General features: G+C 34.4%; 3 protein-coding genes across 6 annotated transcripts; 1 reads left to right on the plus strand and 2 right to left on the minus strand.

Annotated features, from left to right (window-relative positions):
* Positions 1-2,480: 2,480 nt before the first annotated feature.
* On the minus strand, positions 2,481-4,263 carry LOC132700706 (ubiquitin thioesterase Otu1). 2 transcript variants are annotated; one of them, XM_060668194.1, is made up of 3 exons: positions 4,176-4,246; positions 3,334-4,075; positions 2,481-3,282 (listed from the first exon to the last, which is right to left on the minus strand). In XM_060668194.1, exons 1-3 carry the CDS (start codon positions 4,202-4,204, stop codon positions 3,070-3,072), a joined length of 984 nt encoding a protein of 327 aa, XP_060524177.1. In that variant the 5' UTR covers positions 4,205-4,246; the 3' UTR covers positions 2,481-3,069. The 2 variants fall into 2 exon arrangements, with proteins under 2 accessions (XP_060524177.1, XP_060524178.1); XM_060668195.1 differs by having other exon boundaries at positions 2,483-3,282; positions 3,334-4,114; positions 4,176-4,263.
* Positions 4,264-4,886: 623 nt separating this feature from the next.
* On the plus strand, positions 4,887-8,259 carry LOC132701029 (raf homolog serine/threonine-protein kinase Raf). Its single transcript, XM_060668659.1, has 3 exons — positions 4,887-5,714; positions 5,910-6,189; positions 6,280-8,259. The coding sequence occupies exons 1-3, from the start codon at positions 4,932-4,934 to the stop codon at positions 7,320-7,322; spliced, it is 2,106 nt and encodes a 701-aa protein (XP_060524642.1). The 5' UTR covers positions 4,887-4,931; the 3' UTR covers positions 7,323-8,259.
* A 126-nt stretch (positions 8,260-8,385) lies between these two features.
* LOC132701030 (endonuclease G, mitochondrial) lies at positions 8,386-10,335 on the minus strand. 3 transcript variants are annotated; one of them, XM_060668660.1, is made up of 4 exons: positions 9,996-10,335; positions 9,509-9,939; positions 9,271-9,451; positions 8,386-8,525 (listed from the first exon to the last, which is right to left on the minus strand). In XM_060668660.1, exons 1-4 carry the CDS (start codon positions 10,209-10,211, stop codon positions 8,430-8,432), a joined length of 924 nt encoding a protein of 307 aa, XP_060524643.1. In that variant the 5' UTR covers positions 10,212-10,335; the 3' UTR covers positions 8,386-8,429. The 3 variants fall into 3 exon arrangements, with proteins under 3 accessions (XP_060524643.1, XP_060524646.1, XP_060524645.1); XM_060668663.1 differs by lacking the exon at positions 9,996-10,335 and having other exon boundaries at positions 9,509-9,745; positions 9,802-9,927; XM_060668662.1 differs by lacking the exon at positions 9,996-10,335 and having other exon boundaries at positions 9,509-9,695; positions 9,746-9,917.
* Between the last annotated feature and the right edge of the window lie 3,602 nt (positions 10,336-13,937).

The raw sequence follows: 13,937 nt of genomic DNA on the forward strand, positions 1-13,937 counted from the left end.
AATGCGGCTATATTTGTGTTTCAGTGAGTCGACTAAATCTTTGGCAAGTAAACCTATTAAGTCTGGCTCCTCCTCTCCTAAGAGTACTTAAATATAAGGCCCCACTTTTTGATATCGTTTAGCTACAATGCCGCCAAAGAAGCTCCAAATGTGCTTTAAAAAAATTATAACGTAGTCATTAAAGTAATTCGACAGTGAGTTGTTTCTTTTAGTCTTTTTCAGATTGCTAGTTTCTATTGTTGCACTTTCTTCCATTTGTAATTATATTTTCTTTTTGCACTTTAAAGGTAACCATTTGTTAATGTAATTATTATTATTATCAAGTTGTCAATACCAAAGTGAAAAGGAGAACTTTGGAAACATTATTGGCCGCCAATCGTAATGAAGCTACTGGCTACTTTGGCGCTTTTCGAAGTCATTGTAAAGAAACTAATAACAGTAAATGACGAAAATTTATTTCGATTCTAAATATGATCTGACATCTTAAATAAATTTGAGTTTTATTTCTTTAAATTCGAAATAACCAGATATAAGCAACAACCCGTAAAATACAAATAAATCCCAAAATCCCACTTTATTTAGTTATAAATCCTTTCATATATTATTTTAGGTTAGGATTAATGTAATGATGGCGTTTTAGAAACTTGGAAATAATTTCCAGTATTGTTTTTATCTTCTCCTTTTTTCAAATGTCTAGGACCATCAGTTTCCGCAGTACCATATCTCGTTGCCCTTATTGGAACACCCCGACTTTTAAGCATATCTATGGAGATCATCGGCAAACTATGAAGTCGTATCACGGCGTCAAGGTCACACTTATTTCAAGGCAAAGGAGAACCGAAGTTAACACCACTTATTGAAATTTTCATTAAAGAAATATGTTCGCATTACTGTTAGGCGAATGTTTCTAGGACGCCACTGAAATCAGTTTCGCGAAGAGCTAACGATTTCTTGACGATGCATGTAGGATATTATTTTAAAAATACGTATCTTGCTTAAGCGTTGGTCAATTTTTTTAAGTAATTGATTGTTTTTAACCCATTTACAAAATTGCTATAAATTATATTTCCCGGACGCCATCATTTGCCTCTGCTTATTTTAGATATATATGATACCTGTCATATTAGACAATGAAAAGTCGGATTCAAACAAAATTCACAAGCTGTTAATACAGGAAATTATTTAAACTAAGATAAGCGTTAATATGGTTTGTCTACCCGTATAGGACATAAACAAAAAAATAAAGTACTGCTCGGCGAAAAGCATCAGTACAAAAATATTAACAAAAATTATGGAATCGTTTTTCTGACATAGAGGCTGGTATGAGGCGATCTTACGAACTAAGCACTGGCACAATATCTCTGAAAATAGATAAATAGGTTATAGTAAACTTTATTTGGCAAATTGGGACAAATATTATGGCACTCTTTAGATACAACTGTTTTATGGATTTCTTGCAATTCAGAGGTATAACTTAGGGAGAAAATTTGTTTGGATTTACTTTACCTTTAAGTTATTATATTGTTATTTACAGGTGCTTATATTTTAGTGGAAAACAAAAAAGGTTCCTATTTTATTAGAACACTTTGTTTTTAATGCATTTTTTAAAAATTTCTCTGAACTTCGCAGGCTTCATTTCTCCAACTGAAACTCTATGTTATATATTTAAGGTTGATTTTATTATAGAAAAGGGTTCGCTTTAGTGGTCTGTTTTGATATTATAAAAATAAATTAATGCTGGGTTATCAAACTACCTAAAACTGACATTATAATTTTAAATGAAAAAATCATTAAAAGTGTCTTTTTTTATTTAGCATTTAAAAGAAAAAAATTATAGATTTCGAAATATTGGCATCAATAAAATATATAAAGCATGGCGACAAAAAAATCGACCACTGCAGAGACATGACTCTTTTCGATTGCTTGATGTTTGGAAATTAATTTTTAACAGAAATTCTTCTAATATATAATATAATATGTTTTCCTAATAGTCGACGCATTCTTGGGCCTCTTATCAAAAGTATAATATTTTCTAAATAATTTCAAGCAGTATATATGTAAGAAAAACTCACAACGTCCTTTTTTAATATTTCTAGCCTACGTTAAGCGGTTTGAATGTGTCTGGCGCATTCACCAATAAATTAAAAAAAAAAACAAGTAATTGCGGTTTTGAAGGACTTTTGGAGTCATACAATGTGTTCACTGAATGTGTACAGGAATAATCTTTGTTTGGAAGTATATTTGCAATACCTTATTTCTATTCTTTTTTTCTTTAAAGCTGGGATATGTTGCTTTTTTCATTTTTTTAGTGTTATTCCTCTTCTGTTGCAATAAAACAGTTGTGGAGTTTCCATTTATGAAATAAAAATAAAACTTTGTAAACTAATGATACCAAAACATAATGCAAAGAGTCAGTTATCACTATAGAAACATTTGCAAATCACTTGACAGGAACTGATGACATTAATTAATTAGAGACAATGTTTAAGCATATATTCCAAAAAATACAGCTATCAACTTTAATTTTTATATAATAAACGTGCTACCATATATGACCTATATTTACCATTACAATAGCTTAATATCAAGCAATTTCCAAATAGAGAAAAACCTGAGAAAATCTGCAACATTTGGCCAGTCAATATGGACTCATATAGCATTACTAATGCAACATTTTGAATAGCAACTGTATTGCAATTGAGAGAAGTGGGAAATAAAAAGTAACATTAAGCAGAGAATGATAAGGGCCTGTGCCACTGCATTATCTTCTCTTGGCTGCTAAGACACCAGGGGAGAAAAACCTGCACATTTTTTGTAATCACACTGACAATCTATTCCAAGATGTTAGTTACCGATATTTTAACCATTTCACCCCATAAATTTAATTTTACATTGAAGCTATGACAATTCAGTAAAATAATTAATAAACTGTGTAATTAGTGTTTGCACTTATTTGATTTTATTTTATAAATAAAGTGGTTTATATTTCAATAGAATATTGTATAATATTCAGATCATTCTGGACATCTATAGAGACAAATATGCCATTAATAAAATTTTACAGTTATATTACACTTCCCCAAAATTCATGTGACTAGTAGCTTTAGCATGATGTTGCGCCTCTACTTGTCCCTTTAGAAATGTATTGCAAACTAAACATTTTAAGGTGAATTTATTAACATCAGTAAACTGCCTACTGGATTTTGCTTCCTGTGCCAACAATTCAGCTTCTCGCAAAACCATCTCGTTGGTGGTTTCAAAGAATGTTGTTATAGAATCACCCTAAAATTCATTTATTTCAAAAGCAGTATTCTTGCATACATAATTACTTACATTTAAGGTTTCCAAATAAAGAGGATCATAGTGAATACCATCAAACATCAAAAACACCCTCAAGGGAAAATTTTGATCTTCACCAAATCTATTTATGATTGCATTAATAGTATCCACAACGGCTATTTCAATACCATAGTAACTACTCAGAATTGCCAGTTCAATTGCCCCACCCCACGACTTATCATCTTGTATCCATGAGCAATATTCTTCAACTGGCTTACCTAGAATGGCTGCATCATACTTGTGACTTTCATTCCGTATACTCTCTGCGACAAGCTGCCTTAGAAAAGGGGCAGCCTCACCAGTCTCATCCACTTTTCCATTGAGAACAAAATGTACACTAGTAAAAAGGCAAGAATTATCAGCAGGCACTACATGTTTCATTAAAATTCCCGGACAATTGTAAAGGTTACCATCAGTGGGTAATTCTAACCGCTGTTCAATAGTGGTATCTAGTTCATTATTTTGAAGTGAAGACACGACTGGCTCGACTGTGGCCTTTTCTTCTAATATTAATGTATCCCCGGAATTCAAACCACTATCATTTAAATTCAAGTCATCCTGGGCAATATTGAACACTTTTGGTGGAAAACCACAAAGAACGTGGAGTCTACTAACAGGTATACTTGATAAATTCGACAGCACTTCCTTAAGGTCTTTGATTGTATTGTTTTTAGTAAGACTATTAATAACTTGCTGCCCACTTTTGGTTTTGACTCGCAGAACAATTTTTGCCATTCTGTAAATTTTACTAGACTTTAATTTTTTATTAATTTAACTAGAACACAAAAATAACTAAATTAGTGCATAGAATGTACACAAAATACAAAATGTCAAACCTCAAATTATCATTGTTGACCTGGAACATATCCCAACAAACTACCAAATTATTGAATGTCCTTGAAGTCCTTTTCTGTATGTCATTCTGTTATCTGGACCATAGAATCGAATTCTTTCTAATTTGCAGCCGAAAAGTTAGGCCAAATTGCAAGGATCATTGGTCCATTTCCGACCACCATGAAGGATTCCTTTCATTTCGATTATGGACCGACGAATACTGTTTAATTTTTAATATTGTTCACTTACTAAGCCATATACATGGAGTTTAAAATAAAACAATCTTTGAACCCTATAAACACTACAAAACGGTTTATACCATAGGATAATATAGTCATTCACCCAGTGGGGACACAATTTGAGAAATATATTTTTAATATCCATTGCACAAAAATTTTAAAATGAATTGGACGTTTTTCACAACTCGATCTTTGACGCCCCAACTCCCCCAGCAACCGCGATTCATTTGGGTATTATATAATTTTGTTCAGTAATTTTCCCAGTTAATTTTAGAAATCGCTTTTTAAATTGAAACGCCAATTTTCTATAACTTAATACTTGAGTTAAGAGTGTTTTACTTCTCATTGTTCTTAAATGCTAAACCATTCAGAAAATATTTACTTGTGCCAAAAATCCCTTTCCTTAAAACCTATGCTCCGTGACACTATTGACCAATTGACATTTGGCCAGGGAACTGAAATAAAAGAAACGAAATGATTGAAATGTCACGGTAAAGAGGAACATGAAATGTAAACGCCATGGCTGTTCTGCAACTCCAAAGTTACAATAATTCAAACAAAAAATCACTGGATGGAAATAAATCTTACGCTGATGACAGTAACTTCAGCGACGCAATGTCGTCGGACAGCGATGAAGATGTTATGGATGTTCAAGAACAATTAAAGAATATTGAAAATGTAATCAGTTTAACTAGGGCTAATATTGAAGCCCTCATTGCCAAGTTTGCTGATTTCCAACATCCTCCCGCTATGTATCTTAAAGAATATGACGACCTGACATCAAAATTACACGAATTAGAAGAAAATAAAAGAAAATTAACAGATCAATTAAGTAATGGAAGAGAAACCCCAGATTTAAGTTTTAGCGAGCCACAACTTGAACATAATAAACAGAAAGTGCCGAGACCTCGTTTCTTGCGTGCATTTTTGCCAAATAAACAAAGAACTAGCGTTCAAGTTCGAGAAGGTTTGACACTGAGAAAAGCCTTAGCAAAAGCAATGAAACTAAGAAATTTAAGTTGTGAAATGTGTGTGGTGTATATAGGCGACGCTGAGTCTAAAGTAACGGTGAACTGGAATGTTGACATTAGTACCTTACAGTGTGATGTGATTACTGTGAAAATTTTAGATAAATTTCCTATTCCTACTAGTATATCTCATAATTTTGTTAGAAAGACGTTTTTTTCAATAGTGTTCTGTGAATGTTGCCGAAGACTGCTTTTTCAAGGCTTTTATTGTAGGACTTGTGGCTATAAATTTCATCAAAGATGCGCCGCTGGAGTTCCATCATTGTGCCATCAGGTAAACCATAAAGGATAGCATAGAGAATTGAGATTTTCCTCTGTGTATTTAGTGAGAAGTTTCTGCTGTATAAATTTTAAAGCAGTCTAAAGGTTTTTCTAACATGTTGAAAATATTTTTTCTTTAGACCAAACTGCTAAAAGTTTCTGTCTCAAAAATTGATACCACCACTTCATTCATTGTAAACCTTGGTAGGTTCGGATGGCAGATGCTTACTACAGAGCCCTTCTAGCCCAGCCTCCAGATTCCAGTGCAGGCATTTTGCATGCAGGACAGGCAGGTTTAATTACTCGTCAAACAACCAGACAGCCAGGTTCTTTAGGTCATCAGGATAGGGCTAGTTCTGCACCTAATGTGTGTTTGAATAGTGTTAAAGGATCTGGGGAAGAATGCACCAGGCCATTGCCTCTTCTAAATAGGTCAGCACTGGAACATGACTCTCCTCATTGCAAGAGCACCCAGGCATCGCCCACTGGTACGATATTAATTTAAAAAACTTTGAAATAGTGTTTCTGAAATTGTGTAAATTTCTGTGACTATATTGTTAAAGATTTATTTATTTTAGGTTCCCATCAACCTAAAAGGCCCAGAGCGCGGTCAGCTGACGAAAGCAAACCGCTATTGGCAGCTAGGGAAAGCATAGAAGACTGGGAAATTCCCGCAGATGAGATATTGGTAGGCACCAGGGTAGGTTCGGGATCATTTGGGACGGTGTACAAAGCTCATTGGCATGGCCCCGTTGCAGTGAAGACATTGAATGTTAAAATTCCGACGGTAGCACAGCTGCAAGCCTTTAAAAACGAGGTTGCCGTGCTACGAAAAACAAGACATGTAAACATCCTGCTATTCATGGGATGTGTTAGCAAACCACAGTTGGCTATTGTTACTCAGTGGTGTGACGGTTCTAGCTTGTACAAACATTTGCACGTTTTGGAAACAAAATTCTTGTTGTTTACTTTAATTGAGATTGGAAGACAAATAGCACAAGGTATGGAGTATTTACATGCCAAGAACATAATCCACAGAGACCTTAAGTCTAATAATATTTTTTTACATGATGATTTGACCGTAAAAATAGGGGATTTTGGACTGGCAACTGCCAAAACCAGATGGTCAGGGTCGCAACAGTATCACCAACCAACTGGTTCTATCCTGTGGATGGCGCCAGAAGTTATCAGGATGCAAGAGGATAATCCATATAGTTTTCAGTCTGATGTCTACGCTTTTGGCATTGTTATGTTTGAAATGTTGACGGGACAGTTGCCTTATTCGCACATAAATAACAAAGATCAAATTTTGTTCATGGTCGGCAGAGGTTACCTTAAACCGGACTTGTCAAAGTTGAGAACGGATACTCCGAACGCCTTAAGAAGGTTGACTGAGCAGTGTATAAAATTTAACCGTGACGAGAGGCCTTTATTCAGTCAAATTCATGCTTCATTAGAAAACCTACTGAGGAACCAACCAAAAATAAGCCGGTCGGCGTCGGAGCCCAATATGAACCGGACAACGCTATCAGACGATTTCACGTACAGCTGCGCGAGTCCTAACACGCCCGGTACATACAATAGCAATTTCTTGTTTTATGGTGGCGCGGGGAACATTTAAACATATAAAATGCTTACTATTTGCTGCAGATTCGGTAATAAAAATTAGTCTGGGTGAAGTGAACAATTCAGACACCTATGTTGGCAATTTAATTTTAGCAATCGGTTTTTGATACCGGCTAGCAAGAATTCACAATCCAACAAATATTTCAGATGTGATATCACAGAAAAACTTTTACTTTTATCGCGGATATTTAAATTGATTCCAAATTTTGCTTTCAAAATTATTTATTTGGGTTCTGTTCTTGTATGCTTATAAGTTAAGTATGTATAGCTTTGCAGCTAAGGAAAATAGAAAGGCTTCAGCTGGTTTTGATGAAAAAAAAAAACAAACTAGCGATTTAGCGGTTTTATTTCCTTACAGTTGTAAAGCAAATTTGTGAATGCATACATTCTTTTGGACGAATGTGGGCAATTTCTAAAATTTGTGACAAGGCCTCACCTTAGAGCGGTCGCTAGAGCTTTTCTTGAACAGCTTTTAATTTTAATTTTTCCAAGAAACATCCACAGGCTACTCTAATACTATTTACGCAGGAGGAATGCAGAATGCAGATCGTTTCCATGATTTTGGAAAAACAAATAATTTTTTTGCTTTTTACTAATTAGGACGTTTATTTTATCGAGCAGTTATATGGAACAAGATGGAGAGGACATTTAATTAGTTATTTCAACCGGAGCTTGTAGAAATTGGTTTTGAACATGGCCGCTGTCAGTTGATAAAGTCCATAGTTTTGTTTTCCACGTTGTTCCATCTAAATCAGAGATTACCCACATTTTCTGATACCTTCCTATGAATATGTTATTGCATCATCATTTTGATCACATTGAGTACTGCAAAATTATCATAAAAATTGCAAATTGTAAAAAGTATTTATTGATTTGAATTTAATTTTTTTATATTGATATGATAATGTTTTGTTTTAATAAACTTATTGATCGTTTTATTTATTTGCTCACATTGTTTTCCCATGCTGGAAAATTGTATAAAAGGTGTCTTGGCATATTAAGAAACAACTGATAAAACTAAGTTAATTTATTTAAAATCCTAAATTTAAAAATTCCTATTACAAACACAAAATTCATATCACAGACTCAAATCCTGGTTTTGTTAGTTTTTCTTTCCATTAATTTTGCTGATTTTGCTCCTTGAAATATTGTCAAAAAATAGTAAACCTGCCGCTTTCTCTATGCTATCAGGTGGCACCTAAAATATTTTATATTCAATAAAGTACATTTCAACTACAACAGCAACTATGGAATAAATCAGGGAACAGAAAGGCAGAGATTCTCTATTAACCAATATTAAGGCATTATTCCATTAAAAACATTAAGAGCTCTTGCATCAACTTTTTTAATTAAATTTCTCCAATTTTTGCATATTCATCTGTTTTACTGTGAAAATAAAAGTATGAAAGGATTATACTTCAACAAAGCGTCAAGAACAAGAAAAAAAATCAAATATTGCTTTCCACAGTACTCACATAACATAAATTTGAGTTCTAAAATCACATAAACTACTATTTTATCAACTCCATGTTTAAAAACAGTACTCAGATGACTTTTAATATGAACCACTAGGCGTTTAATAAATCTCAAGATAGATGGCACTCGAGTCATAAATTCAAATTTAGAACACAAAAGTTATTGAACCGGAATTCAGTGTTTACTTAAAGGATTAACCAAAAATGTGCATTTTTTTAATTTGATCATAGACATAAAATTTTATGAGGTGAACGGTCTAAATCATTTATTGCGACAAAAAAGGTTAAGAATTTATAGATAACTTTTAAAAATGAATGTGATACAGTGCTGATATAGATGAAATATTGTAGGTTCTCTCTTAATGACAAATTATATCAAAAATATTAGATTATTAATTAATCACCTGCGAAAACAAAAAACATAAAAATCACAGTTAAAACAGAACCACCCTTTTCTCAAATAGATACCTGGAAACTGGTTAATGGCACATCATTGTCTATCATGTGATTGGGCATTACATAAGATTCCATTTCCAATTTTCCATCGGGGCATTCTCCCACAACAACTTTGTAAAAGTGAGTAGGCACAGCCACATGATTGGAACCAATAACTTCATATTTCACATAGTATTTTCCATCAGACTCTCTCCTAAAACGACACTGTTGACCCATAACAAATAGGCTTTTTGCTCACCCACTTGCACACCGAGGTAAATACAGGGGACCTGTACAACAGTAGACGTTGCTATAAACCCTTGTTAGCTTCCTAACATGCTTCTCCAAGCGGTTCCAAGAGTCTCTATTGAACCCTTTGCCTACTTGTGGAGCCATATTTGATAAAAAGAATGTTTGCTCCACATGCTTTTGGTGAGACTTGTGGTTACCAGCTGCAGCTAAATGTCCTCTGTCATAACCAGACTTTTTGTAATCTGCATTTTCTGACCTGAAATAGTGATGAATGCTTTCATCAGGTTTAAATTCACATTTGGATCTATCAACTTCTGGGTTGTGCTTCACAGATTCTGCAGTGATATGTTCAAAAACCCAGTGGGCCACTCGATTTCTTCTATCATAACTTAAAACATAATCATCAAAAGATCTTACATTATCCAAGCTTGGAAATCCATATTTCATTATCTGCAACAGGCAAAATAATTAAATTGGTAAGATTTTTGTATCATAATATTAAGTACTTGAGAGACTCTGCTGACATTAGTTTGTGGTGCATCTGGTATTAAGACAGGAGATGCTGCTGATACAGTTCCAAATAAAGGCAACCCAGGACGTCTTTTTATCTTAATATTATTATAATTATAAAACTTATGTGTTTGAAAATGAGTTCCTGCCAAAAAGCCACCGACCGCAACGGATCCAAAAATTATAAAGTTTCCCACCTTTTTTGTAGTCATAATAATGAATTGGGATACACCACAATTCGACTGATTAGTTCTACGAAACCAACAGATCACTACGAATGTTGGTTTATTATGTGAAAAAATATATATAACCTAAAAAGTAAATTCTTCTTTTTCACTTACAACTTTCCTACAATAATTGGACACCAGAGCATTCGGGACCATTCAGCCACCAAGCGCCCAGTGAATAAAGAAACCGGAGGAACCATACCACACAAATTCACTCAAAGAACCACTAGACTTCCACAACTATGACAAATAGTTATTAAACTTAAAAAATACAATACGCTTGCTAAATTGTATTTTTTTTAATTAAGCCCAAATAGTTATTAAACTTAAAAAATACAATACGCTTGCTAAATTGTATTTTTTTTAATTAAGCCTTATTTGGCCATTGTTCCATAGGACAACTCGGTCAGTTTAAAATCGGTTTTTAAACTTTCTTTGGTTTCTTAATTATGTAAATATTTTCTTCTTAGATATGATATCTGAGGATATTGGAATCCATATAAAATCTCGCGTTTTGCAAGAAATTGCTAAGGTTAATAACTAGTTATTCTGTGGACACTACTTTTCTTTCGTAATTGACTAATTTTACAGCGGTTAGCTAATAAATTGGAATGAAGGACAAAAAAGTACGCCATAAAGGGTGTCCCAAAAATTGACATTCCTTAAAAAATTAAATGGTGAAAACTCTTTTTTATGTATTTTACATTATCTCCTGAAATTCAATTATTTAACAACAAAACCATACAAGTCCCTATACCCAGCGGCAACAGGTTTAAGTGAATAAATGATACTTCTTAATGGTAGAGTCAAATTTGTAGCGCTGCATTAAAAAAGAGTTTTTATTGAGATCATCAGTAATAGTTCACCCCTGGAAATAATTAAATAGGTAGTTTGCTACACAAAAAGTTTTAATAAAGTGGTATTTTTCTAAAAAAAAATAATGACATATTTTTTTCTGAACTACGGGAATGAAATAAGCATCATCAATGAACAATTACAAATTTTCGTGTTTATTGGAACACTATGACTTGTGGGTACGTATGTACAACACTTACATTAATTGCGACATAGTTTTTCTCCTTTCTAAAGGTTCTGCGAGATGTTTGTTCAATTTTTTTCAATTTGTGTTTATTTGGTGTCCAGATTTTCCTGAAAAAATTGCAGAACTTGCAGAAAATTCCACATTTTTCTTAGTAATAAGAAATTGTGGTCCTTGGTTAGAACTAAGTAATCATTTTTGTCAAAATTGTTGTTTTATTGTACTTAAATTACTGTTAACATAATTTTTAAACATACAAATAAAAGCGAACCCACTTTAAAAAGATAGTACAAAAATCAATTAAGCAATTTATGCTAAAAAATGTTATATTAATGTATGGATTAAGTAATATTGTTTATATTGTCTTGTTTATCTCTTGGTTTAATAATTTTTTAAAATTTCGTTATACATCAGATTAAAAATATTTTTTTTAGTTGAACCTATATACTATCTAAACCTACTGAAGTTTTCAATTAAAATAGGTTATTGCTTGATAACACAGGCACTTTTAAAACCTAAACCAAAAAATGTTGAGGACAATTCGTGAAATCGACAGTCATTAGTATTTACAATTTTCTGAATACCTATTGGTTGTTGATAAAGCTGTGGAAAAAAAATTAACAGTTTTTACAATTTTTGGTATTATTTCCCCAGATACCTTTAAAATTTTAGGGGAAAAGGAGTTAAGTGCGTCGATATCGCTGTTTGAAAAGAAATGGCGCAAAGTGCAAGGCACATTTGAAATTTATATGAGTTACATATTTATAGCGTTGATAGATACTACCTATCCCAAACTTCCATAAAACAAAATTATTGCAAAATGCCAAACTGGCGCCGGTTGAATACTGCAGAAATAAGAAGAAGAGAGATATAGTTTTGAATACAATTCATTAACGTTTTTTCGGGGATAGGTGTGCAAATTGTCTGAAAAAGCTAATTAAAATGAGAATAGTAACAAAAAAGAGCTTTGCTACATTGGCAAGTCATGAACATTCAACTTTGATGTGGTGACGATCCTATCTCACCGTAAAAATTTAATTACTACGTGTCCTGATAATAACAGGCGTGTCTCACGTGTTCAACCTGCTTCCTCTACTTTTGAAAGTTTATGTCAATAGCAGATCCTGCTGTTTCTTTTCTTCGATTGAAGCGATAACCCTATTCTATTGTGCTATTGATACTATTTCTGGGATTAGGGAATTGGAAGTTCTCCTTGGTATTCAGTTTTCTTATATACCCCATATATCAACCAAAAGAGCGGGAGCAAGGCTAGTTCTTGACAGACTGCAGAGATTGGCTTGCCTCTGCATAAAGGGCGCCATGAGAACGGCGCCCACGAGGGCCCTGGAGGCTCTGGTGGGGCTGCCCTCTCTGGCGGATCGGGTGCAGATGGAGGCGGCCAGGACAGCTGTGAGGCTGGCGAGCTGCGGGCTCTGGAGGGAGGGAACCTTCAATCGGGGTCCGTACGACATTTTAGAGGGCTGTCGCGGGGATCGCGGGGATCGCGGGGTCATGGGCATGCCAAGTGACGTCATGATCCCCGAGATGACCTTCTTTGATAAATTGACCTTTCTCTTTCCATCAAGGGAAGATTGGAGAGAGGGCAGAGTCGGCTCCTGGGATGGACTTGTCTGGTACACGGACGGGTCCAGAATGGGAGATCTGGCCGGAGCTGGAGCGTACTGCGAGACAACGGGATCAAGCTTGTCGGTCCCTCTGGGTCAGTACTGCACTGTGTTTCAGGCGGAAATTTTCGCTTTATTGATGGCGGCCAGATAGGTGCTTCGGCTCAACTACGGAAGCAGGAGAGTCTTCTTCTGCTCGGATAGTAACAAAACGTAAATAAGTTACGATATATCTTGTGAAACGACGAATCAAATTTGTTAAATGCTGGAATTTATAATCCAAAAAATCATCATTATTGATGAATTTATTGCTAGTACATTCGCGCGGTTTACAAGTTCGATTCAGTTTTAATGTTTGGTGCATTATAATTGGTTCTCGCATTTTTGGTCCATATTTTTACGATGGCAAACTGACCGGTGATGTCTGGATGGTTTTCTAGATGAGCCTGACCTCATAAGTAGGCAGAATCGTCATTTCTAACAAGATGGCGCTTAAGCTCATAACTTCCGAGGCATATATGAATTTTTGACAACCATTTTCAACAGTAAATGGATTGCTACAATCGGACCTACTGCTTGGCTTCCTAGGTCACCAGATAAAATCCCACTTGATTTCTAGTTGTGGGGTTACCACACCAGATAGATGTGACAACAATAGTAGAGACAATTATCTCAATAGACAATCGTACTCAAAAATGTATTGAAGTACGCGGTGCGGTTTTTGAATCACTTTACTAGTTAATCATAAGTTAATTAGGCTTTTTAGTTTTTTTTCTTCAATTCCCTTATTTTTATGTTTCTTGCGTTAAAAATAAATGGAAAATGAAGTTTTATTTCGCAACCGCTCATAGCCATCTAGTCTAAAAGAGAAATATGCTGATAATTGGGTTATTTTCAATTTTAGGCCTTGTTAGCACTTCGACTGGCTAACAAAAAAAAAACTTGAAAGAAAAAGATAACTAAGGATGGTCAGACTATAATTGTACTCGGTGATTCACTACTCGAAAGTTGTTTAAAGTTGGGGAGTTCGTCCTATTTCTGCCCTGG

Source organism: Cylas formicarius, unplaced genomic scaffold (assembly GCF_029955315.1).
Source record: "Cylas formicarius isolate icCylForm1 unplaced genomic scaffold, icCylForm1.1 PGA_scaffold_4__25_contigs__length_36172078, whole genome shotgun sequence".
NCBI lineage: Eukaryota > Metazoa > Arthropoda > Insecta > Coleoptera > Brentidae > Cylas > Cylas formicarius.